Source organism: Amborella trichopoda, chromosome 5 (assembly GCF_054954075.1).
Source record: "Amborella trichopoda isolate Santa Cruz 75 chromosome 5, AtrichopodaSantaCruz75HAP2 v2.0, whole genome shotgun sequence".
In the NCBI taxonomy this organism is placed as follows: domain Eukaryota; kingdom Viridiplantae; phylum Streptophyta; class Magnoliopsida; order Amborellales; family Amborellaceae; genus Amborella; species Amborella trichopoda.
The window spans coordinates 13,619,742-13,646,091 of record NC_142340.1 but is presented as its reverse complement, the minus strand read 5'-3'; the positions used below and the strand labels follow the sequence as shown (position 1 = coordinate 13,646,091).

The following is a 26,350-nucleotide window of genomic DNA, read 5'->3' as shown; positions in this document are numbered from 1 at the left end:
ATGGATATTGTCACATATTATATAGCCCATCTATTTTCAAAAAGTGTTTATACATATGTTTGACTTACGACATTTTTGGAGCATTGACTTTCATAATTATGGATGAACATAGACTTTCAGGTCATTATAAGATTTTTGCACAAAAGTACATCTTTTAACAACATTCAAAAGTGCATGTTACCTCCACTGTTTGAAGTTGTGAGGCTCTAAACAATCAAAGTAAGGTGCCCTTAAAGATTGTTCTGAAGTTGAAAAGCACTCAAAATGATCATCTCAACCTCAGTGTATGACATGAAAAAAAATAAATTTAAATACGGGAAATACTGGATCTTGTGATGCATTATTTGGATTGTCAAATTTCAATATTTTCAAGTGTTTATAGATCTGTTCGATCTACACTATTTTGAAGCTTTAAATTCTAATATTAGAGATGCAAATAAATTTTCAGCCCATCACAAAGATTTTTACTACTTAAAAATTATCTTTAGATACTATTTAGAAGCACACCTTATTTTAATTATTTAGAGCCCCAACCTTATACAAACCGTACCATTGTTTATTATCTACTTCCTTATCCGGCCAACTCATTTTTGCAACCAAATGAGGGAGATAGATTACCGAGCTTCACATGGATAAGGTGTTTTCAGGTCCGAAGCATAAGCATCCATTTGTTAAACAACCCTAATTGCAATAGCTATAACACTAATAATTTTCAAGGTCTCCAAACGGGCCGTCAAAATTTCAGTTCCCGCTCGCGCCCTTGCGCCTGGCTATTTATGTAGTGTGGCATTTTCTCTGGCAACAAAACGGAGGAAAAAAGCGTGGGAAAATCTAGAGAGAGAAAGGGCGAGAAGTTAGAGAGAGAAGATGAAGGAGAGAGTGAAGGCAGGGCAGCCATCGGTGGACGAGAGGTACACACAGTGGAAGTCCCTCGTCCCTGTCCTTTATGACTGGCTTGCCAACCATAACCTTGTCTGGCCTTCTCTCTCATGCCGGTAACCAATCTCCTTCTCTTCTTCTTTTTCTACTCATTTATCTCATTCTGATTTCCTGTGTTTCTGAGTCCCTAATCTGTTTATGTTTTCTGGTTTCTTTGGTTTAGAATCGTTTTCGGTACTCATGAGAATTTGTTGTTCGTGTGAGTGGTTTCGTTAGTGTTTGGGGTCTTGTATTATGAGAATGGTGGTTCCCTTTTCTCTGTGCTTAATGGCATGAAGTTTTACTTTACGTCTGTAAATAACATGACTAGGGTTTTTTAATTATTGTGGAGTTTGAGTAAGCATTCGTTTTGGTTGCTTGGAAAATGATCTGGTTTGCTGTTCATTGATTTTGGGCGTGCTGTTCGGAGAAGACTGCTTAAAAAATGGGCTTACTTTTGCTTAGGATGCAGGTTGGTGGCGGACTAGAATAGCAGGGTTAAATTGAAGGAAAACAAGGTAAAACCTAAATCAACGCAAAACTCCATATGCGGAAACCCCGGTGTGAAGCTTTAAAAGGGTTTGTATGTGCCGCTGGAAAACAGTGGCGGGCGCTCAATAATGCTTTGATGTCAATGGTGGACATTTAGGAAGTGGTATTCTTCCACTCAATCTGTCAATTGTTAAAAAGCGATAGATTGAGGAGCTGCTTAGAGGGAAAATCTATCTTTATATATGTTTTCTTTACCAAATGCTATTATAGGACTAGAGCGGCTGGGGACAGTTACTGTTCTTTAGTTGAAATGTCCCTCCTAGTGTGAGAATCGGAAATGGGGGAAGGGTAAGCAAACATAAAAATGGGCCAAAGTCAGCCTTTTTTGAAAAGATTGTGTGTTTTTTTTTCTTACTTCAAAAGAGACTTAGGTTGTGATATGTAATCAAATTTTATTATTTATTTTCTAAGTTATCTTAAAATAGTCACTTTATTTTATAAAATATTGTTTCCTTTCATTGATTCTAAGATGGCCATTGAAAAAATATATTTTCTATTATTTTGCCCCTCATTAAATTATTTAAATGAATCATATGGTAAAATGGGGAAAAGGTCACAACCTTTTTGAAAAGATTGTCTGTTTTCGTTCTTTCTTCAAAAGAGATAGCCCTTAGGTTGTGATATGTGTTGAATTTTATTATTTTTATTTTCTATATTATCTTTAAATAGTCATTTTTTTTTATAAAATATTGTTATCTTTTCATTGATTCTAAGATGGCCATTCGAAAGAGATCCGTTCTATTATTTTGTCCCTCATTAAATGAATCGTATGGTGAAAGTATGTCATTAATGTTATTACGTTACATCACTTGCTTACAAATGCATGTTATTTATAAAAGGATATTTTATATTATCTCAAGTTTTTTGAACCATCACCAAGGCCATATACGACATAACTGGCTGTCATCATTGTTGTTATAATGGTTGTTGTAGCAGTAGTAGTGACCCTATTTTCAACCATGCCTAGGGTCTGTCTCATATCTTACTCATAGAAATATTCACCTCTAAGTTAGTTGAGTGCAGCGTGTCTGCTCTTCTTTACTTAGCCTCTCAAGAGTTAGAAATGCTTAAACCCAATAGGGACCAATGTATTTCTTCTCAGGTAAAAAAGGAATGGAAAACATTGATACCATATTTCCTTAATGCAAATATTTGATCGCTTATTGTAAAAGACATTAGACACAAAAGTATTAGACGTTACAACTTGTCTCTGACTTCTACCCAAAGCAGATGTTGTTTCTAAACAAATAGTATGTGCATGACTTTATCTGCAAGGTATCATCATGATTTTATGGTTGATTATATCCTTTGAAGGTTTTGTGTCAATTATTGGTGTACCAAATTTATGAATTCTTTGCCAGTAATATGCTATCATCGTCATAATTTGGGAGAAGTTATTCCATAATATTTTATGTATGAGAAACTTGCAAATGGTCCCTTTGGAGATTGCATTCGAGCAACATGATAGATTCTTATGCTTTATATACATTCGTCATAACGTGGGAGAAGTTATTTTTTTTTTAGAATGAGTTATTCTTTAGATGCATTTGCAGGATTGGGATATTTGAAATGAAGGAAGCTCTGAGGAGGATGAAGATAGAAAAAACTTTAGGTTCAGATGGTATCCTGATAGAGGTTTGGAAGTGCATGGGGGAGATTGGATATGCTGGCTAACTAACCTGTTCAACAAGGTCGTTAAAACAAAGAAAATGCCAGACAAATGGAGGAAAAGTATTGTAGTACCTATTTACAAGAACAAATGAGACATGAAATTGCTCGAACTATAGAGGGATCAGACTTATGAGCCACACTATGAAGCTGCGGGAAGGGTCATTGAACAATGACTAAGGCATGCAATAAAAATTAATTTGGATTTATGCCAGGCAGGTCAACAATTGACGCCATTTCCTACTTGCAATTAATTGTTCAAGGAGAAGGGAAAAGACCTCTACGTAGTTTTTATTGATTTAGAGAAAGTTTATGGTGGTTCCCTAGGGATTTAATTTGGTGGGTATTGGAAAAGAAATGAGTCTCTAGATGCTATATTGATAGGGTGGGAGATATGTACGAGGGAGCACTAAGTAGTGTGCTGACATTTAGTGGAGAGATGATTAAGTTTTCAATGACAATAGGCCTATATTAGGGGCCGATATCTCTTTGTTTTTCATTATGGAGAATAGCTAGGCATCTATAAGATGAGGTACTGCAGTGTATGTTATTTGCAAATAGTATAGTTTTGATTGATGAGATTAGACGTGGCGTCAATGCAAAGTTAGAACTTTAGAGGCATGCTCTAGAATCTGAAGGTTTTAAAATTAGCCAAACTAACATAGAATATATGGAATGCAAATTTAGTAATAATAGGAGTGGAAACAAGAAAATAGTTAATATTGATGGCTTAGACATACCTAAAAGATAGTATTTTTGATATCTTGTGTTGGTAGTCCACAAAAATGGAGAGATTGAGGAAGATGTTGTACGTAAACTTAGAGCTGGATGGGCGAAATGGAGATGTGCATTTGGAGTTTTTTGTGATCGCTGCATACTAAAGTAAGTGGAAGGTCTGGCCAGCCCACCTAAGTCTACTTTCCTCATCTTATTGCCTATTAAAGCCACACCTAAATTCAATTCCCTCGAATATATTATTTTTGAATTCTATCATTTTTTGTCTTATCGCTCATCTACCTCAACATTTTCATCTTAGCTACACTCATCCTATGAGTATGTTGTTCATTGACTGTCCAACTTTTCGTCCCATAAAAGAGCAAGGGGAAGGCCATTTTATGGTCCGGATGCACATCTTCACTTCGCCCACCTAGTTCTTGACCACCCAACACCGGTTAGGATGTGTGATTTAGTTTAAGTAGAATGCTCTAAAAGGGAAGGGGAAGGTTTAAAAGGACATAGATGGAAGTAGTGAAACAATTATGGGGATTTATGGTTTTACTGAGGGTATGGTCTATGATAGAACAGATTGACGGAACATGATTCATATAGTCAAATCCAAATAGTTGGGATAAGGTTATGATAACGATGATGATTCGAGCAATATGATGTGCATGCAAGTAACATTGATGTGAATTTGTCATTGAATGAAAAGTCGTCTGTCTGACCGCCTAGGCGTACTTTTGGAAAAAATGCCTAGGCGTATTAAAGGCGGATACTATTAGGCGAGCAGAATTAGGCACCCGCCTAGGCAGTTGAAAAGGTGGGAAAAGGTGTCTTCCTAGGCAGTCTGCACAACTTTGGCGGAAAAAAATTCGGGTGGAAAAATGTCATTTTACCCCTGTAAAAGGGGATATGGGTTTGGGGAGCCATTTTTGCCCCAAAAAACAATTTTAGCGAATTTTAGAGTGAGAAACAACTTGAAAAAAAACCAGATTTGAAGATTTTTTGAGAGATCGAATTTTTTTTTTTTGAAATCCTCGAATGTTCATGATATTAATGATAATTCATCCCCAATATTTTTTAGGCTTATAGGGGTTGTAAAGGAGGAGATTTGGGATCCCAAGCATTTCGGTTTGACTTGAAATCGAGTCCACTTCAAGAAGGTTGTTATATTTCAATAGTTTTCATTAGATTTGTATTTTTTGCCCTTAATGTCTAATGATATCATTATTTGCTATTTGTATTTTTTCTTTGATACTTTGTGATATATATGTGATATGTTATTGTCTATTTGGATTATTATTTTATCAGTTAGTTTAATAATTGCTTATTAAATAATTGATTGAGGTCGAAGATGGAGGAGGTTGACCCATTGGGGGAAGAAGAAACTCCCTGGTATGCTTGTAAAAGTCTTATGGTTTGAAGCCCAAAATGTGACCAAAGAAACAACTCTGTGAAATATAGCTGAAGGTTGGAGTTGGCATCCACGAAAGATTCTAGAGTTTCTTTCAAGCCAAATGGACCAGATAATAGCTGCTACCATAGCCGTCCAAAGGATTCTCCCTGCTTTGGGCTAGCAGGAACGTGGTTCAAAAGAGATTAGGTCCTTGATCGATGGGGGAGTAACCCATTTAATACGAAACAGTTGCAGAATTGTGCCCTATAGTTCGAAGGAGAAATCATAGAGGATGAAGAGATGGAGCTTGGTCTCCTCTTCACTTTCACACAGAGTGCACCTGTTAGGAAGCTGGACCCCTCTTTTCTGGAGTTTGTCCACCATTAGAGCTTTGTGAGAGGAGGCAAGCCAATTGAATGTTTGTACTTTAGGTGGGGCTATGGTTGCTTATGCTCTATTATGCACCGAGCTCAAAAGACCCGAGTGCATGAATTGTAGAGTTAAACTTTTATAGAAACAGGTGACTGAAAAATTTCCTGAAGGTGTGAGAGTCCAAACAATTCCGTCACTGCCTTGAGACTGGAAAAACAGTTTAAGATTGATGAGAGAACCTGGAACTGATTGGTTTCATCTTCAGTTAGGCTCCTTTGGAAATAAGGGCTCCAGACTCTTCGATCTCCTGCGGGGACCACGTCCTCCGTGACTGTAGAATAGGCATTGCGTGTTAGAGAGAAGAGTGAGGGGAAAGCCTCCCTCAGGGGAGAGGATCCTAGCCACAAATCAGTCCAAAAATTGACTCTTGTTCCGTCTCTTGGGAGGAATCTGATTGACCTTTTGAAAAGAGTAAAAGCAGTGGAGAGGGATTTCCAAGCCCTTGAAACTTTGTGTTTCTGGATTCTATCAGGCAGCCAGGCATCCTCAGAGATGTGGTATTTGTGCTTGAGAACCTGGGCCCACAGCGCACTCGGCTGGTTGGCTAGGCGCCACCACCATTTCTCGAGAAGGGCCACGTTGTGCATACAGAGGTTTTTGATGCCTAGGCCACCCTAGGTTCTAGGACGACACACAATGTCCCAGGACACAAGGTTGTATTTCTTCTTTTTTGCTTGCCTCGACCACAAGAAGTTCCTCATGAGATGGTTAAGTCGGTTGGCCACTAGAGCAAGCATGTGAAAGATTGACATGAGGTAGATTGGCGAGTTTGTGAGAGTGGCTTTGATCGAAGTCGATCTCCCTGCCATTGAAAGGAATCTGCCCTGCCACCTGCCAGGTGCCTATCTACCTTGTCTATAACTATCGACCAGCGTCTTTTCTTAGGTTTATTGAGTCCCAGAGGTAAGCCAAGGTGGGTGGTCCTCCACCTGGCATCCCCAACCAGGCACAAGGTCACGCACTTGTGCTGTGGTCAAACCAACTCCCAACATTCTGGACTTGAGCATATTTACTTTGAACCCCGTTGCCTTTTGGAAGCAATGGAGAAACAATTTAAGGTTGTCACTTCTTTGGAGGAGGCCTCCAAGAAAACAAGGGTGTCATCCGTATATTGTAGATGCGACACTGTGGGACCTTGTCTGCTAGTCTTGAAGCCTGTGAGCAATCCCGCCTGGAAGAGTCTAGAAATAGAGCGACTAAAAACTTCAGTCGCTTTCGTAAAGAGGAAGGGAGAGAGGGGATCGCCTTGGCGGAGTCCCCTCGAAGAAGGAAAGAAGCCTTTAGGTGACCCGCTAAAAAAGGATTGAGAAATGTGGATGGGAGTAGCAGCCTCTCATCCATTTTCTCCATTTCTCCCCGAAACCCATTCTGGCCATGGTCTCATCCAAAATCGACCAGTCCACATGGTCATAGGCTTTCTCCCAGTCGATTTTGAAAATGAGACCTGGTTGCTTGGAAAGGTGTCTGGAATTGATGCATTCATGGGACACTAATGCCCCATCCAGAATTTGTCTGCCCCTGAGTAACGCAGATTGAGAGGAGGAGATAACCATTGGCAATACATGTTTTAGCCTTGTGGCTAATGTTTTAGCCAGGAGCTTGTATGAAGAGTTGAGGATGCTAATTGGCCGATAGTCTTTAATTTCCTCTGCTCCTTCTACTTTAGGGACCAACATCAAGAAGGTGGCGTTCAAGGCTTTGTGGAGAGTGCCTCTGTTGAAGAACTCTTCGAAGAAGAGAACGACGTCCAGACGGAGGAACTCCTAGAAAGCCTTTAGAGGGGCTATCTGGAATTTGTCTGGACCTTGGGCCTTGTCTTTGGGTAGAGCATTGAGAGCTTGAATGATTTCTTCTTCTGTAAAGGGTCTCTTTAACCACAAGGCTTGGTCTTCAGAGAGAGTTAAGAAGTCAAGGGAGGTCATCCTAGGTCTCGGCCCTGGGGGGGGGTAGAGTAAAGGGACTGAAAAAACAGTAGAATTTCCCACTCGTTTTCTCCCGTTTGGGTAAGGTAATTATTGTTGGATTTAATGATCGATATAATGTTGTCTCTCCTTCGACAGTTGGCTATGCGATGGAAATAGGCTGTATTGTGGTCTGCCTCTTTCAACCAGGAAACGCGAGATCTTTGGAACCAGTATGTCTCTTCTTTTTTGAGGGTTAAGAGATAGTCCGGTTTTGATTTGGTTCTAAGTTCCAGCTTTGATGTATCCAGAGGTTGGGTTTCCTCTAGGATATCCAAGTTTTTTATGGTTTCTAACAAGTTGGTTTTGATAAGGGAGAAGTTGACACGGGAGGATTTGCTCCAAGTTTTCAAGGCGAACTGTAGAAGTTGGAGCATGGTCTGAACGATGTACCCTGCTCTACCTGGCACCTGAGATGCGTAGGAGTTCGACCAGGTTTGGACAAGAGAGTGGATATTGGCCTCTTGTGGCCAGTGAAGTTCAAAACGGAAGGGTCTGGGGCCCCTATTGATTGTTTTGGTATCCAAAAAGATAGGGCAGTGCTCTGACATTGGTTTGGGGAGCGCCTGAGACAGAGTTCTCGGGAATTTCTCCTCCCACTCAATAGAGATGAGAAATCTGTCTAGTTTGGAGAGAGTAGGGTTGGTAGAATGTCTGGACCACGTGTATTGACAGCCTTGAAGAGGGATGTCTAACAGTTCATTACGGCTTATGAAGTCTGAGAAATCCCTCATCTCTTGAGAAATCGAGGTTGAAGTATTTCTCTCGTAGGACCAACGAGTGACGTTGAAGCCTCCTTCCACACACCAAATGGGATGTGGTAGGGAGGAAATGTGGTGAACTTCTACCCTAAGCCTTTACCTGAGAGAGCAAGAGTTTGGCTCATAAACCGTCGAAATTTCCATTGGACCCCATCTGAGATGTTGGAGAGTAGGAGGGTGACTGAGAAGTTCCCGACGAAGTGGTTGACTAGAGTCACGTCAGAGGGGTCCCAAACCACCCAAATCCCACCTGAAGCCCCATCGGTCGGTAACGAGATCCATTGGCAAGGCCTTCTGCACACTCGACGGATCAGTTGGAGGTTAGGGTCAAGTAGTTTTGTTTCTAACAGGGCTAGGATGGTGGGGGATAGTTTGGAGGTGAAATCTCTAACCACGGACTTTCTAGAGGCCTGTCCTAAGCCTCTCACATTCCAGATTATAAAACCTTCAGTTTTTGGGAGAATGTAGGTGGGAGGAGGCTAATCTAAGAGACCTCCTCGGGCGGTCCTCTGATGCCGAGGGCGAAGTGAGGTCTAAGGGCTGTCTGGCGAATGGTAAGGAGGTGAAAAGATTGCAAAGTTCCCTTTGTCCTCTGAGTCTCACCTGCAACCTACTCTGAGCGTCGGTTGTCATAAGCTTGTGGGCAGGGCCTTCAGGGCCATCATATTCGAATCCATGAATCTGTACATCGTTAGCATTCTTTCATCAACAATGTTTGGCCTCTCCCTGTTTGCTTCCCTTTGGTGCTCTTCTCTTGGCAAAGCTTGAGAGGAATAGGTGGTGGTCTCTGAAGGATTGATCGAGTCAGAGGTCGATGCTAAGGGAGTAGAGGCCTTTGAGGCCTTTGAAACCGAGCTAAGAGCAGTACCCTGTGCTAGGTCCTCCGGTTCCAAGGAGTTCAGTGCCATCTCCGAGGTACCGTCTTGCTTTTTTGGATGCTCAAAGAAGTTAGCGAGTTCCAAGATTGCTTGGTTCGGAGAAGGAAAGGAACGATTGGAAGGGTACAGGTAAGAAGGAAGAGAAGGGAGAGGCGGAGTAACAGGCTCAGGCGAAGTCGAAGAGAGGGGGTGAAGGAAGGTTGTAGGGGAACCAGGAGGGGAATATGGTAGAGAGCTAAGGGGAACAGGAGGGATATCAATAGGTGAGGGAGTAGGCGAGTAAACTGGGGGGGCAAAGAGTCCCTGAGTAGAGAATGAAAACTGACCGTAAGGGATGTAGGCTAGAAAGAGGCGGGACTAGTAGGAGGAATAGGTGGAGACGGTGTAGGGAAACGATGGGGCCGGACTATCTGGATGGTTTGAACACGTCGAATATGAACCAAGTGAGGGACAAAGGTGATGTGGGGAGACAACAAGTCGGAGAGGAATGCCGGGTCAGGAGGAGAGGGGTCCATCGAAGGGCTGCTACAATGCTTAAAGACACCAAAACTTTGAAGGACAGAGGGTCTGAAAGCTTCTGGCCGAGGAATAGTGGGTCTTCAGAGGAAAAGGGGCAAAGGGAGAGGGAGAAACGACACAGGGAGGGAGGGGTTTGGGAGGTGGGAAGAGGTCCAAGCGGCCTAACCTGAGGGGGGGGGGGGGGGGGTGGGGGGTGAACTCAAGTCAAGGGGCTGGCATCTGAAGCATCTTCTGGAGGTGCAAGAGGAAAGGAAGGAGGGAAAGAGGGGGATGAAACTGCATGAATGGGCTGCGGAGGGTGCGTACTTCCTGACAGATATGTGGGCACGTGGCCTGGAGGAGATGGGGGCACTGCCTCGTGGCGCGAGGGCGGCAGGGGGAGCGTCGGCGGGGGCTGCTTGCTGTTCTCGGATGGGGACAGCTATACAACTGAAGACGACTGTGTTAGGAGATGAGGGGGGGCAGTCTTATCGACTGACAGGTGGTCAGGAGTAGGTGAAAGGGTGGACACATGGAAGGCGGTGGAGAGGTGAGGAGACCGAGAGCTAATGGAGAGAGAGAGTCGGGCCGATGGTCCTCGTCTTGCGGGTTAGGTTTGAGGGAATGCACATAAGGGGGGTCAGGTTTTAGAGAGTTCTTAGAGCTTGAAGGGCTGGGTCGGTCCTCAAGTCGGGGGGAAAAAGGAGGGGGGGAGTCCTCCAAAACTTCTTTCTTGGGTCGGTGTGAGGAAGTGGGCCTCGCTTGAGGGAAGGGCATGGCTAGAGCACCCTTGCTCTGGTTTATCTGGTCAGGGCCCGGAACTGGGACCCAAGTAGCAGCTTCCAGGGGCTTTCTCTGGATGGACAGGTTTTGACTTTGGCAGCCCGACTTAATCGGGCTTGGGTCTCGGGAATGTCTTGGAGGCCTATCACTTGATCCCTTTTTCCTTTCCACCACTGTCCAGGATGCTGGGTTTTTTGGCACTGAAAAAAGTCGTTCCTGTCTCAGGAATCTGAAGGAGGGGGATGAGGCTTGAGCCTAGGAAGTAGAGACGGGGTAAAAGAGGCCTTCGACTTTGAGCCAGACAATTCGAGGGATCCGAAAGGGATCAAGGACCTCCAAGAGAAGACGAATGGCTCCCAAAGGAAGGAATTCCATAGAGATCCAATGGATGGAAATGAGAGAGCCATAGGCAGCAGCTATTCTACAAAAAGTTTTTGGTGACCACACATGAAGGGGAATGTGAGAAAGGGTGAGGCAGATCCGTTGTGTCTTGAAGGACCCTTCATTCGGAGACCAGACTCGAAGTGAACATGAGGCTCCTTTAAAAGAAAGGCCAGCTAATTCCTGTAAGGCAAGCTGAGCTCCTGTTGAAGATGGGAAAGAGAAGAATTCTCCACACGGTAGGCGACTGCAAATGAGGTTCCAACATCCCCTTGCCCATTTCTCAATCCCTCTAATGTCATCCCGTCTAGGTTTGAAACTTCCAATAAGGGAGGCGTTTAGTCTGGATCTGTAAGCCTCTGACTCCGTTGGGGAAGAAGGAACACAAAACTGGAGGTAAGGAGATGGGCCAAGAGGGTCCGGGAAACGGCGAGCAGGCGATGGGGCAGAGGAAGGAGCTTAAAGGTGAGAAGGGTCAGGAGGGTTAGGGTTGGCTGATTTGGAGGCTTCGACAACTTGGGCTAAGGAAGCGAGGCGAATTCTGGCTTGCGGCAGAGGAAGCTTTGAGTGATGACGAGAAGGGAGATTGCTAGAAGAAGGTTGGAGAGGATGAGTCTTAGGGTACAAGTCATAGATATGAGCCTAGGACGACAAAGGCTAGTAATGGCGACGCTTTCCCTTCATCTTAGATGGACCCAACAGTAACTTTCATCATTCTTTGACTTATTGAACACTCAAATATGTCAATGTCTACATAGCGGTTATAAGATAGTCGTAGTGCGTGGAAGAATTTGATTTTCGTGCCACATTTGGGATTAAATTGGGGTACATGACATGCATGACTATGTTAGGTGGTCATTTGGTCCTCTTGCTTATAAATAATGCATTAAGAACTATAAGGTATAGTCATTGCTTGTCGAAAATAAATAGATTGTTGATCGTGTGATTTTCTTTTTTTTCATTGTGGGATAAGGTTATATTTGTATAATGGACTTCATTAGGGCCATGGTCCTTTGCAATGAAAATGTCAATAATGCCATTCTTATTTATCCTCTACAGGTGGCTAAACACTTGGAACACCCTTTTTCTAGTTAGTAGTCCTATAATTGGTTAAGTTGCTTACCCATTTAAAATATTAGAATGACAATGGGGAAATGGCGAGAGCTGGAGCCCAAACTGAATACAGTTGTTTGAGTTTTTCTTCGTGCTCCCTAATCTGGTATTTATATAGAATGAGCCTCTCAGTGTAATTAGATGGTGCGAAATGGTTATTACTCTCTACAGAAGATTTGATGGTATTGGTTTCTTCGGTGAATCTTGCTTATTTCTTAGAACTTAAATGATGGTTGATGACATAGCTAGTCTAGATGTATGTGGAAGGGTTGGACTGTTGGAGTCAAGGGACAAGGCTTGGTCTTTTTCTTTGTTTTTAATGAAGATAATTTATAATTAAAGTGAATGATTATAAATTTAAGGTTTGTGATATTCCTTATCTCAAGAAATTGATACGTTCTGGGTAAGACTTCTATGCTTATTGTACGAGATATTACTGGTATATTATATCATGTGGTATCATGAATGTATCTTATCACTATTGTTCAAACTCATGAGTAGATCCATTCACTGTATTTTAGTAGTAAGTCCAAGGAATGTACTTATTTGTCATGCATATTAACTTTATGCTCCGTAAAATGTTTAGCTCTTAGATTTTTTATTAGTTATTAGCTTGACAGTTTGATCGGGTTGAGTTTTACTCTGTGGATAGGTGGGGGCCGCAGTTAGAGCAAGCTACGTACAAGAACCGCCAACGTCTTTACCTTTCTGAGCAGGTAACCTTTCTTAGTTGAATTATCTAAAATATTTGTGAGGATGCTATTGTTATTTAAAGTTCTCCTCGAACAGAAAATTGGGAGATACATTGTTGAGACTCATGTACAAGCCATTGTTTTTCTCTTGAGGAGGTAAGTTTAAAAGACATGTTGGTGAATATTTTATGGCATTTCTTTTATGCCAATGATGATCAATTTCTTAGAAAATAAGAATAGTCAACATGTTAACTATAGAAAAGGAGCAATTCCAATTAAAATATAAAACTTTCCAAGTGTATAAAATCTCAATACAATCCCTCTTGGAAGCCCTTATAAATACGAATAAGCTGAATTGAAGCTGGTTGTTTGCAATCAGCATCTCAATAAGATAGGTCTTCATTTGAATCCTATTGAGCTTGACTATCCATATGGGTTGGTTCAAGTTTATTGGATCGATATTGTTATATGGTTCGCGGTCAACCCACTTCTGTTTCCACTGTTCTTGTTTCTCACTTGGTCTTTTTCTTCCAAAAGAAAAAATACCTCTTGCGTGTGCTTTAAGGTTCAAAAGTATTTGTGAATTACATTATGTAAGCTTGTTCCTTCAACTGGGAGACAGGATGGATTGAGCCTATGATACCTCTTACGGAAAGATATTCCTATGCATATGGAATCTGTTTATGTACCTATATATAATATTTGGTTGAGGTTTAAGAATTAATTCTCTTCATGTTTCATTGCAACGTATTATTTGATCGAGACTTGCTCAAAATTTTCAAAATTTGCTTGCGCCCACAATTTCAGAAGCACATGTTCATACTAAGAACATTTACCTACTCAGGTAATTGATCGAGAAGTTATGCGAGAAGGAAAAAGAGCTCCATATGGTCTTTATTGATTTAGTAAAGTTTACGATAGGTACTTATAAATTTAGTTTGGTGGGTATTAGAAAAGAAAGGAGTCTTCAGATGCTATATTGACATAGTGAGAGATATGTGCAAGAGAGCACTAGTTAGTGTGTCGACAACTAGTGAAGAGACGAGTGCGTTTTTAGTGACAATAGGCCTACATTAGTGGTAAGCATTGAGCACACACATTTTTATTTTAGTTGTAGACGAGTTAACTAGACACTTACAAGATGACGTACTGGTGTGTATGTTGTTCGCAAATGTCATAGTTTCGATCAATGAGACTAGAAGCGGCGTTAACGTAAAGTTGGAACTTTAGAGGGATGCTCTAGAGTCTAAAGGTTTTAAAGTCAGTTAGACTAAGACAAAATATATGGACGATAAGTTTGGTAATAATAGGAGTAGAAATGAAGCAATTGTTAATATTGTAGGTCAAGAAAGACCTAAAAGAGAGAAATTTAGATACTTTGAGTCGATAATTCAGGAAAATGGAGAGATTGAGGAAGATGTCGCACATAGAATTATTGCTGGGTAAGCGAATTGGAGATGTGCAATCGGAGTTTTATGTGATCGTCGCTTACCGATGAAGCTGAAGGAGAAGTTCTATAGGACAACTGCGAGACTAGCTTTGCTTCATGGAGTTGAATGTTGGGCAATCAAAATATTATGAAAATGTTGAGATGGATGAGTGGTAAGACAAGAAAAGATAGAATTTGAAATGAATACATTTGAGAGAACTTAGGTGTAGCTTCAATAGGCGCTAAGATGAGGGAAAGTGGACTTAAGTCGGCTAGCCATATGCAGAGCAAACCCAATATGACATCGGTAAGGAGGTGTAATTTTGTTAAAGTGGAAGGCTCTAAAAGAGTAAGTGGAAGGCCCAAAAAAGCATGGATGGAAGTAGTGAGAAAAGATATAAAGACTTATGGTCTTACTGAAGGTATGTCCCTTGATAAAGCAGAATGGTGGGATAGGATTCGTATAGACGACCCCAATTAGTTGGGAGGCTGTGATGATGATGATGATGATGGTGATGATGTTCTTCATACTAAGAACATCTAGCATCTGGTGTAATTTCTTACAAGTTATTTTTGAAATGCTTGGTTATAGAGGTTTCTTTTCTTGAGTATAAAGCCACGCATAGATGCTGTCCTACAATTTGATGCTTAGGGGTTATAGCTAGTTTGAGCGAATCACTTATCGAGGGAAATCGTGAAACAATAATGGGCTACATTTGATCTGCACAAGCTATTCACGTGTAGATCTTGTTTCCTTGCTCTGCTTAATTAAAAAATGCCATCATCTCTGCCTTGCCCGCTTGATTAAAGACCTCCTTTCTTCTTTTTCTATGTAACACAATTAAACAAGTTATAGAAGTGCCCAAATTGGGGCTTGGAGCTTGACTATGTTAGATGTGTGTGTGTGTAAGAGAGAGAGAGAGAGAGAGAGAGAGAGAGAGGAACCTGTGGGTCCAATTGAATTTTTAGGACTTGCAAATGCACCTTATCCTTTTTCACATAAGTTGTATAACTTTGGAAATATATATTTAGTATTTTTGTTTGCGCACACAAATGTGTGAAAAGCTTCTAATAGGTCGTCATTAAAGTTTTACAATAAATTTGGCAACCGTTCTGATCGCTTGATATTGATCAATTGGTTGAGAGAATCTCCTGCTATTTAAATGTTACTTTTTTTTGCCAAATTAGATTGGGTTGAAATTTTGAGGGTTTGTCTGCCTCATTTAGTGGCACCTAAAAAAATATAAAACATATCATTTTAAAATAATGAACAATAATTCTTTCAACATTGCATGATATTTTGGTCATTTTATTTTTAAGAAATATTTTTTACTCATATTTTAAGAGGTATGAGATTGAGAAGTACACGTCCAAATTTCAATCCGATCTGATTTGTTAAAAAAAAAAACAATCCAATCAAGATCCAACAATTGGGACGTTCGTCAAATACACTGTATAAATATATATCTTATTTTGTCTTCTTCCTTCATGCAATATAATATCAAATTATATAATATAATATGTAATTTGTAATATATATAAAATTCCATTTTCGCATAATGAAAGAATATTGCTTGGTAGGTTCAAGATGCTTGGTATGAGGTTCGCTAAAAAGTAATAATCTTGGTGATCTTGCGGGTTTATAATTTCATTGATAGTATGGTGTATTACCTTTTTATATGGAATTTTATTTGATATTTATCTTTTTTAAAATCAATATAAAATTTATTGCCAGTGAAACTTTTGTTAAGAGTGTTTTCCCTAAAGGCCTGAATAAATAATAGATGCTATATGGTTCATCAGAGCATTTGTCTTTTTTAAGTTGAAGGAGAGTTTTTATTCCGCCTTGTCACCCCAATTACTTTATAGTCAACAAATTTTGTTAAATACTCGACTAATGATTCACTGCTCTATGTACCCCTCGTAGGAAATAAATAATTAAATTATGTTTAAGAAACAAAAAATCATTCAATTTTTTGTTAAATTAAAAAAATTAGAATTACTAGTAAATTTTTTTATAAGTTTATTAGTTGAGAGATTAAATGTATAATTTATGGCCTAGGATTTATTTATAGCACCTCGCTATCGAAAAGAACAAAATTTTGGTGGAGTTAAACATCTTCACGTGAAGTTTTATCGTATATATAATAGGGAAAATAACGTATATATCCATTATATTTACCATTATTACAGGATTACCTCCAAGTTTCCGTTATTATACCTATGGCTAATTTTCACCATCCTAACAATCTCTTTTAAAAAAGATGGAAATGCCCATTTTTTATTTTTCAAAAATCGAAATGGAAATAAAGTTAAGTTTTTCCTCGCTTTAAACCGTTGAAGAACACCCACTCGAGCGACAAATCCTTTCGTTTCTTTTGGAGTGTTGTGTTAATGTCGAGCTCCTCCGTCTCCATGTTCCCCCTCTTTTGGGCTCTCTCTCTCTAACGCTCTAGAAGAAATGATGATAAATGGCCTCTGAACCTCCTTTGGGAGACCACTGACTCTGTCATTTATCCAATCGATGAGCACTTGGGGGCCGTTTGGGTACTTGGAAATATATTGTCTGTGAAATATATTACTGGCGTATTATATTATTGCGTACCTGCAAATAGATTGTTATTGTTTGAGTAGTATTTAGATGCAACCTGGGAAATATATTGCTACTGTTTGGATATGTCCGGAAGAAATATGGGAAATGCATTACCAACATTTTACTAACACTTGCCTATAAACTATCATTTCTTTCTTTTTTGTCATAAAATTCCATTGAAATGCGGAATTAAAGTCAGCATCACACCATTCAAAAAAGATTTTCCAATAATAACATCATCACCATTCCAAAAAGATTTTTAATAATAACTTGTACCATTTTAAAGTCATCCTCACACCATTTCCTACTTATTTTGCATGTCTTTGGCACTTACATGGAATCACATGTCTTCTAACACGATTGGACTTTGGTTTCAACATGATAAGTCATTGGAATAAGATGATTGGAATAACATATTTTTCTTGTGATAAGCCTTATTTTTATTTATTTTTTTATAGAAGTTTTTCAAATGCCTCTATATAATTTCAAATATGCAATAAATTTATGATATCAAATTCAAAATCTTTATGGTACAAGTTAAAAAATGAGAAGAAGTTTGATTAGTAAACTAGAAGGTTTGGTAATTGCAGTAGAAAATTTTGAGGCATTGGAGGAGACTAAAGAGGTAGGGCTTATCCACACCAAATGGTTAAAAGAGAGGGAGCATATTATGCAAACTAGTTATTAGGGCTCAAGAGAGGGAGAGGGGACAGTCTTAGAGAGGGAGGGAGCACTTTATGCAAACCAGTTATTAAGGCTTAAGAGAGAGAGGGCAGGCTTAGAGAGGGAGGGAGCACCTAATGCAAACCAGTTATTAGGGCTCAAGAGAGAGAGGAAATGCTTAGAGAGGGAGGGAGCACCGTGTGCAAACCGGTTATTATGGCTCAAGAAGAGAGAGATATGCTTGCAAAAAAATTTGGTTTTTATTATTAGGTCTTCTTGGGTTATCATTGTTGATTTTTCGTTTTTGGGTGCTTCTCTCTTTGTCGCTCACTAGAATTTTTCTTTTGATAGTACCGAGTGTGTCACTTTGAAAGATTTATTTTGGTCTCTCTCTATGTGTCTAAATTATAATGGTTATTGGGTTTTTGAGAACTGGACATGGGTTGGAAGTACCAAGCATGGTTGTGTTTGATAGATACAATTGTTTTCATATGGGTTACATTTGCAGAAATCACATAGGTTTGCTTCTAACTCTCTCTCTAACCCAACTCCTCTCTCGAACCCAACTATCTCTCTTTAACCCAACTCTTTCTCTCCCTCTATTGCCTCTCTTTCTCGGTTTGCTTCTAACCCAACCCTCTCTCTCTAACCCAACTCTCCCTCTAGCGCCTCTCTCTAACCCAACTATCTCTCTTTAACCGAACTCTTTCTCTCCCTCTTTTGCCTTTCTTTCTCTCTCGTGTGAAAATTTTGGACATTTCAGTTTTTGAATAACCCAATTCGGTTCCATTTCGATTTTCTAAAAACCGAAAATGGGCATTTTCGTTTTTTTTTTTAAATATTTTAGGATGGTGAAGATACGGGTATAGGTATAATAACAGAAACTTGGAGGTAATCCCGTAATAACGGTAAATATAATGGATATATATATTATTTTCGGGAAAATAATATAATATACTATACTGCTTTTCCTATATAGTATAATATACTATAGTATAATATAATAAATAAATTTATTTTATCTTTGCATATATAGTATAATATATTACATATAATAAATTTTAATATTATAGTACTAAATTATATGTTATTTTATACATTGTATATTATTAATATGATATCATTAATATTTGTTATGAAAAAATTATAATATCATTAGTATTAGTTAATATAACTATTAATATTTACCCAAAAAATATTAGTTAATATTACTAACCATAATGTCATCGCGTGTTAAAAGAATATGCTTCGTAGGTTTGTGAGGCATGGTATCATGTTCGCTAAAAGTAAAAATCTCAGTGATCCTATTGGTTTTTTTTTTATATAAAATTTTATTTGATATTCATATTTATTGAAATCAATAAAAATTTTTTTCTGGGTAAAGTTTTCATTCGGAGCGTTTTCCCAAAAGGTTTAATGAAATAATAGATGCCATGTGGTTCACTAGAACATCCCTGTTTTCTAAATTAAACGAGAGTTTTTATGCCGTGCCACCAGAACTTTTTTTATAGTCATTTTTTTTTTCCGAATATCTTATTGATGGTCCCACTGATCTATGGAGCATTTTGCAAAATGTCGGCCATACAAAAATTTAAGGGGCAAGGCGGCGTAAAGACTCTCCTTTAACTTAGAGAAGATGGATGCTATGGTGAGCCACATGGTATCTGTTATTTATTTAGACATTTGGGAAAATTCTTCGCAATGAAAGTTTCACTGACAATAAATTTTTTATCGATTTTATTTAAAAATTTAATACACATTACTAACAATGAAATTATAAACCCATAGGATAACCAAGATTTTTATTTTTTGGTGAACATCATACGAGCCTCTCGAACCTACAAAGCGATATTCTTTTGACACGTGATGACATTATGGTTAGTAATATCAACGATATTGTAAATTTGTAATGCTAATGATGATGATAATAATAATAAATTATTTGTAACATAATATATAATCTACTATTATAATATTAACGTTAATAATAAATTATATATAACATAATATATAATCTACTATTATAATATTAATGTTTTGTACTATGATATTATTATACTATATGTTACATGATATAATATTATGATATTATAGTATATTATAATATAGTATATTGTATTATATATAAGATAAGACTTCACGTGAAGAAGCTTAACTCCACCTAATATAGGTGAACCCTTGGCCATAAATTATGCATTTAATCTCACGTGTTAAACTTATAAAAAAAGGCTTGTGAGTAAGAAATTCTATTTTTTGATTTATCAAAAAGTTGAATTTTTTGTTTCTTAAATAATAATTTAAATATTTATTGTCTTTGAGAGTAGATAGACTTGTGTGACCATCCTTCGAGTATTCGGCATAATTTGTCGGCTATAATGAAATTTCGGTGGTAAGGTGGTATAAAGGCTCTCATTTAATTTAGAAAAAATAGTTGTTCTGATGAACCACATGGTATCTATTATTTATCTAGACCTTCAGGGAAACTTTCACCAATAAATATTTTATTGATTTTAAAAAAAGGTGAGTATCAAATAAAATTTTATATAAAAATATAATACACCATAGTAACAATGAATCTATAAATGATCACCAAGATATTTACCTTTTAGCAACCTCAAACCGAGCCTCTCAAACCTAAGAAGCGATATTTTTTACATGCAAAACTGGCGTTTTATATATACTATACATATAGATATATACACACGTTCGCACACACAGAGAGAGAGAGAGAGAGAGATGCAAGGCAAAAAGATTATTAATGAGAGAGAGAGAGAGAGAGAGAGAGAGAGAGAGATGCAAGGAAAAAAGATTATTAATGGCATATCATGACTTCTTGAAGTGGCCTATGATGGTGGGGCTGCTGTAGTTGTCTTCTCTTGTGTTACTTGGGCATATTTCATAAGTTCACCTGTATTATGTCTCCATCGTGTGATCAATGCTGACTTAAATGGCTAATTTCAACTGTAATTTTGGACAATGTTGTTTGGAACTCAATCATAAATCTATTTGAAGCACAACATTTCAGTTGTGAATTTAAAATAACTTAATGGGGTTTTGCGAATGTCTGAAATTACTTTATATGGTGTAAAGATTATACCTGCATATCATCAGCTGACTTCATCTTGTGTAGAAAAGGAATATACTGTCATATGATGTTCTAATATTAGGGAATCTATTGGTAAGGAAGTGATGTGAACAATTCTTGGCTTGAGTGAAGGGAGGGCAGTCGAAAGGATGAAAAGAAGCGAATATGTCTATTTTTTTATGTGCGTGTTTGCATGCTTGTGCATTTTGTTCATGCATGTGAGTGGACATAATTGTGCTTGTGTCCTTTTTTTGCACGTACATTGATGTTTGAATATGTGGCTGATAGGTTTTGACATGCGTGTCTGCATGTCTACTTTGGATCTGCTATTGTGTGCGCATAAATGCTTCTGCATGCACATAAGTCTACGTGCATTTTGCATATATGTGCATGTGCTCCCTGCATGTTCTTTTGTACTTGCTGCATCCTTTATTTTGTATCTTGAGCTACACTGAGCCTTGATATCTATAACGACTTAAAGAGATTCATCATGATGCATTGGATTTTCAACATCGTTTTTGTTATTATCCTAAATTTGTAACTGTCCATGATTGTCCTCCTTTTGCTTCTAGGGGGCATTGTAATTGGGTACTAGATTGGTAACATTGTGTGCATGATTGTGATGCCTTATCCAAGTGAACATCTAATGGTCAAAAGGCAGAATTTTGTGAAGAGAGTTCTGAAATAATCTGTTCTACAATCTTGGCTTCTGAACCTTACTTGTTCCCCCTGAACTCTCCTCGGGAATTTCTATACATGCTTCACTATTATCAATACTCTTGGGTGGCAATGTCAGATGACTGGTGGTGATGCGTTCCGCAATGTCAGCCTTAGGTTATTTGTATCTTTTATTTTTATTTTATTTATGCTGAGTAACAATCTGGCTCTTCAATGTAAAAGAAAGTGTACATTAAGATTTATGGCAACTGCACAGGATTGGGACATAGTGACATCTAGAAAGAAAATGGGTATGATGACTTCTAAAATAAGTTTCTTAACCATGCTCTTGCCATGAATCAAGGTCTTGCTAGCCTTTCCAAGGACATGGTCATAGGTTAATGTCAGACTCAGCATTTAATGCTTAATATGAAGGTTATCTGTGGCGCTCATAATAATTAAATTTGAATGTTCGATTGTTTCTTTATTGGTTACTGGTTTAATTTGTAAATACTTCATCATGGTTAGCAATCAAACACGAGTTTCAATAATGACTTGGCCTCATCTATATGTGAGTGGTGCGTGCATTGCATGTTCACATGGGCACTTATATAGATTTTGAGGAGCATTTTCTGTGTGGCTATTCTTGCTTGGGTCATTGCCTCATTTCACCCTTATGTCTATATGTTTGTTTGATTCTTGTTTGCTGGTCATTCCTCTCAGACTTCAGATCAAGTTAATAGCTGTTATAATGACTTTTTAGCTGTTTTATTTCTTGATATGATATGGCTAATTGCATAATTTCTCTTTTCTACTTTGTCTTATGAAGCGAAGGGTGTTCTACATGTGTTTTTTGTGCTCACATCTAAAGGTTCAAAGGGGCTCTCCTCTGAGAAAAGAATTTAAATGTGTCACTTTTCTGGTTTCTTTTTTTTTGAGGTAAAACTATCTGAACTTCAGTTCTGTGATCAAATGAACAAATATTCCTAGGCCTTGAACTACATAGGACATTCTGTCTAAACTAAGTTTCCAGAACAAGCTAGAGAAAAATCTGATATGTGAGATTAATGCTTGACCTGATCGTTCACATTCCATTGTATTATACTTATGGAGCCTTTTTTGGTAAATTACTCTTTACCATGTAAAGTTTACTTGTCATTTTAGACCAATGCTCGTAAGCTAAAACTCTTAATCTTATATTGTGTATTTGCAGGCTGGATATGATTGTCGTGTTTTGTGGACTGTATATCATTCTACTTTAGATCTTGATCTTTGTTCTCATTTCCTGTTCCATTTCTTTGGTTCTAATTGAAATCTTTCTTCCTATCTATCTCCCAGACTGACGGCAGTGTTCCAAATACGTTGGTCATAGCAAATTGTGAAGTTGTTAAACCAAGGGTAGCAGCTGCAGAACACATATCACAGGTTATAATATAAATATTAGCCATGCTGGTTTCTTGTTGTTTCTATATTGGCTCTCTTATGGGGATCAATTTGATGTTTTTGCAATTTTAATTATGAAAGACCTACCGGTCTTAGTTGATTATAACTTTTTTCATAATTACTAGAAGTTTTTTCTATCCTTTATGTTTAAGAAAAGCTAGGTAATGAATGAATTTATCAGTTTGTACTTTGTACTAAAATGACATCTTCAACTATGACAAGTAAAAGAAAACTTTAGTTGTAGAGGGTCTAGTTTGGATAAGATTGCTATTTTAAAGGATCCAATTAAGCCTGCACCTCTAAATTTTATCATAAATGTAATTTTGGTATAAAAAATTCTTAGGATGGGTTGAGAATCTATTTTCATCTCTAGTTATAGAATTTTAAAATCTAAAAATGGTTCAAATTGAATATATCTATAAACAAATGAAAATCTTTAAAATGAACGGTCAAGATAATGTTTTGCAAGATACACTATTTCTCAAACTCAAATATTTTTTTTGTTTCATATTCATACCTCTCGATGTGCAGATGATCAATTGTAGAGTTTTCCAACATCAAAACAACCTTTTCTGATGGATTTTGAGTTGCACCTGAAATCTATATTTTAAGGTTGCAACCTTATATAAACGTTTGCCATTTTTTGAAAGTTAACTGATTCGTATTTCACAAAGAAATTGATGTACAAGTGTAGTTTCAATTATAAAAGTTAATCATGTGAAAGTAACAATCAAGGAAAGATCTAGAATTCCTTCCCTCGTCAAGGCTTCTGCTTCTTCATTTGCCTCTCACCACACGTGCTTTGATAATACCATGAGGATGCTTGTGTGTTCCCAGATTTCCTCAAAAATCTTGTGTAACTTTAATCTTAAAAGGAGGTTCTTTGTGACTATCCTAGTTAATGACATGGTTAGAATCACTCCAAATTGATGATATTAGTTCACTTTGTGTCTACGTTTTGGTGACAAACGACCATGTCTCGCTTCATTAGAATTACAAATTTGAAGTGGGCAGAGTATGTCATTAGTATTTTGCTTTGATGCGGCGATGCGACTTGATGCGGTCCTGATGCGAGTCCATCACCTCTAATGCAGTTGATAAATTTAAAAAATTCTAGAAATAAAAAACAAATAATAATGCAATAAAATAAATAAATAAATGTGGTTTATATGATTAAAGTATTTTAGTTTATTCAATATAACTATAGCACTATTAGTTGTCTATGACTTTCAGTCCTTTGATAGCCTGATAAAGAGCTTGTTCTTCTAGGTTCTAATCGTTAATTGTTCACATGTCTAGCACAATTAACATGTAAAACAAAGCAATGCATTCCATCTCTATCCAAAATTCCAAACATTAACTCCAAATAGGCGAAGACTAAAAGTTTATGACATGAAAGAAAAAGATAACTCTCAACTCTCTATGAGACAAGTCATCAAATACTTGAATCTAATCTATCATTTTTTTTTTGTTTCATTTTGTTCTTTTCTTTTGTTTGTCATTGGCTATCTATATTCCCTAATCTCTCTTACAATCTTGTTGGTTGCTTGTGGGCATACTATAACATTCTCGGTAATACTGGCTAGGTGTTCCTTTTGCCAGAAGATAGCCCCCATATAAAGTATTCCCACATAGAGTACAAATAATTAGGGTTTTAGCATATTTCCATGGCAGATTCTTGTTAAGACATTGACCCAAGTAAAACTTACCAAACAACCCAAAGAAATTTTGATATGGGTGGTGCGGTAATGCAAGCGATGCAAGCGATGCAAGCAATGTGGCCGCATATGCTTGATGCTCTGCATATGCGTCCACATCACATTTTTCCCTATACGTGTCTTGGAACGATGTGCTTCGTGTGGCATAATGCATTATGTGGTTGGGGTTATAGGAAAATTAAATTCAAAATTTGCATTTTTGAAAATCATAGATTCCTGATCTAGATTTTTGTTTTCTCCTATTTGATGACCTATTTGAAAATTCATGGATTCCTTCAAGCACCATTTCCATTGTTTGGCAATCACATTGATTTCATCAAATCTGTTGAGCATTTTGTCAAACATTTTGTTTGCAATACCAATTGATAATGTGTAACTAAAATTCATGAATATGTATCCTCCCTTCCAATGATGCAAAGAAGGGAAATCTAGACAGAGAAAAACTTTCCTTATACTCGCAATTGAAGATTTTGTTTTTGGGGTGGGTTAGTGGAGTTGCCAGTGATCAAATCTCAGTTACTCAGAGATACTCATCATCAAAGTATCTTCCTTTCTTTAAACATGTCTGATAAGTACTATCCTAAATTACAAAAAAAAAGAGGCCAATGGCGCAACTATAAATTCTTATAAATAATAAAAGACATCCTTCAGGTTCACTATTAAGGTGGAGGTTTGCTTGTAGGAGAAAAAAACCAATCAAGATTCCAAAATATTGCACCAAGAAACTTCATATAAGATTGAAATCCCAAAAAGATGTAAGCTTTGGGAACTTTGACATAAAGCGAGAAACTGTAAAGCATGCTGTGCCAATTTTTGGATGGCAAAAAGGAACTATCTAAATCTATGGATGACTTGCGACAAATCAGAGGGTTTCAGATGAACTTGTAGAATCCTGTTTGTTTGGAAAAAAATCTGTGCTGCATCTTGATACTTGAGCATCCCATTTTATGCATTATGGATTACGACAGTGTCGATTTTTCAGGAGTAAAAATTCTTCTATCCATATCTTTGACATCCTCTTTCTATTGTTGAAGATTTGTGTCTGAAGTTGTTAAATCTTGAATCTAGACTGTAAAGTGGGTGAAGACATGGAGCACAGGACTGTCTTTCATACTTTTCTCATGCAGACATCAATCTTCTTTCCAATTTTCATGGCTAGAGATGTGCTTCTGTATGTTCAACTTTGATGCTTTCTAGCGCTGTTTAAGGTGCTGGGATACATGATGTGGTTTATGAAACAGATGCAGCAGTTCATTTCTTGCTCTTTGAATTGTGCTATGCATGTGGATAATCTTCTGTTTCTTTTCAAATTGATGGCTTTGATTATTGTACGGGACTATTGTGGCAAGCTTGTCCTTAAATAATTCCTTGCAGTTCAATGAAGAAGCACGGTCTCCCTTTGTGAAGAAGTTTAAGACCATTATACATCCTGGGGAGGTATGAAATTACTGCATGGATTCCAGCTTCTATTTTCTCTTTCTCTAGGAAAACCGGGCTCATTGTTACATCAGTTTTTAACATTGGATGCTCGTTATAGTTTTTAATCTCATTTACAACGTGGTGCTTCCATCAATCCTTCAAATTGGCATGGACCTTTATGAGTTTTGAAGATGGAAACCTAAAAGTTTGCTTCTGATGTAAACTTGTGGAACCTCTTCAGGTAAACAGAATCAGGGAATTGCCTCAGAACAGTAAGATTGTCGCCACTCACACAGACAGTCCAGATGTATGTATATCTTTACATATACGCTTGAACCGTTCAGGGATTTTTAAGCATGATTTCTTGAAGTTTGTGGCTGGCCTTTCCTTTTTTTTTTTCAGGTTCTTATTTGGGATGTTGAGGCGCAGCCTAATCGTCATGCTATACTTGGAGCATCAGATTCTCGGCCAGATCTGGTCTGCTCTATGTTTCGAATTCAAAAATCATTTGCAGTAACCAGATTTTCTCCTATGTAATCTGGATATATTGCAAACTGTTCCGAATATTGTTTTTACTATATATGACCGGC

The 26,350-nt window shown here is 37.9% G+C and overlaps 1 protein-coding gene across 3 annotated transcripts in view; it reads left to right on the top strand.

The window, feature by feature from the left end:
• Positions 1–764: 764 nt before the first annotated feature.
• The window catches only part of LOC18421864 (WD-40 repeat-containing protein MSI4), a 66,090-nt gene continuing 40,504 nt past the window's right edge, over positions 765–26,350 (top strand). For all 3 annotated transcript variants that reach the window (XR_002279797.2, XR_016056693.1, XM_006826668.4), the window contains exons 1-6: positions 765–995; positions 12,714–12,777; positions 22,519–22,605; positions 25,716–25,778; positions 26,002–26,067; positions 26,163–26,237. Coding sequence is in view for 1 of the 3 variants with exons in the window: in XM_006826668.4 (XP_006826731.1) it covers positions 868–995; positions 12,714–12,777; positions 22,519–22,605; positions 25,716–25,778; positions 26,002–26,067; positions 26,163–26,237 (483 nt within the window). In the remaining 2 variants the exon portion in view is untranslated. The remainder of the gene's footprint in view (positions 996–12,713; positions 12,778–22,518; positions 22,606–25,715; positions 25,779–26,001; positions 26,068–26,162; positions 26,238–26,350) is intronic.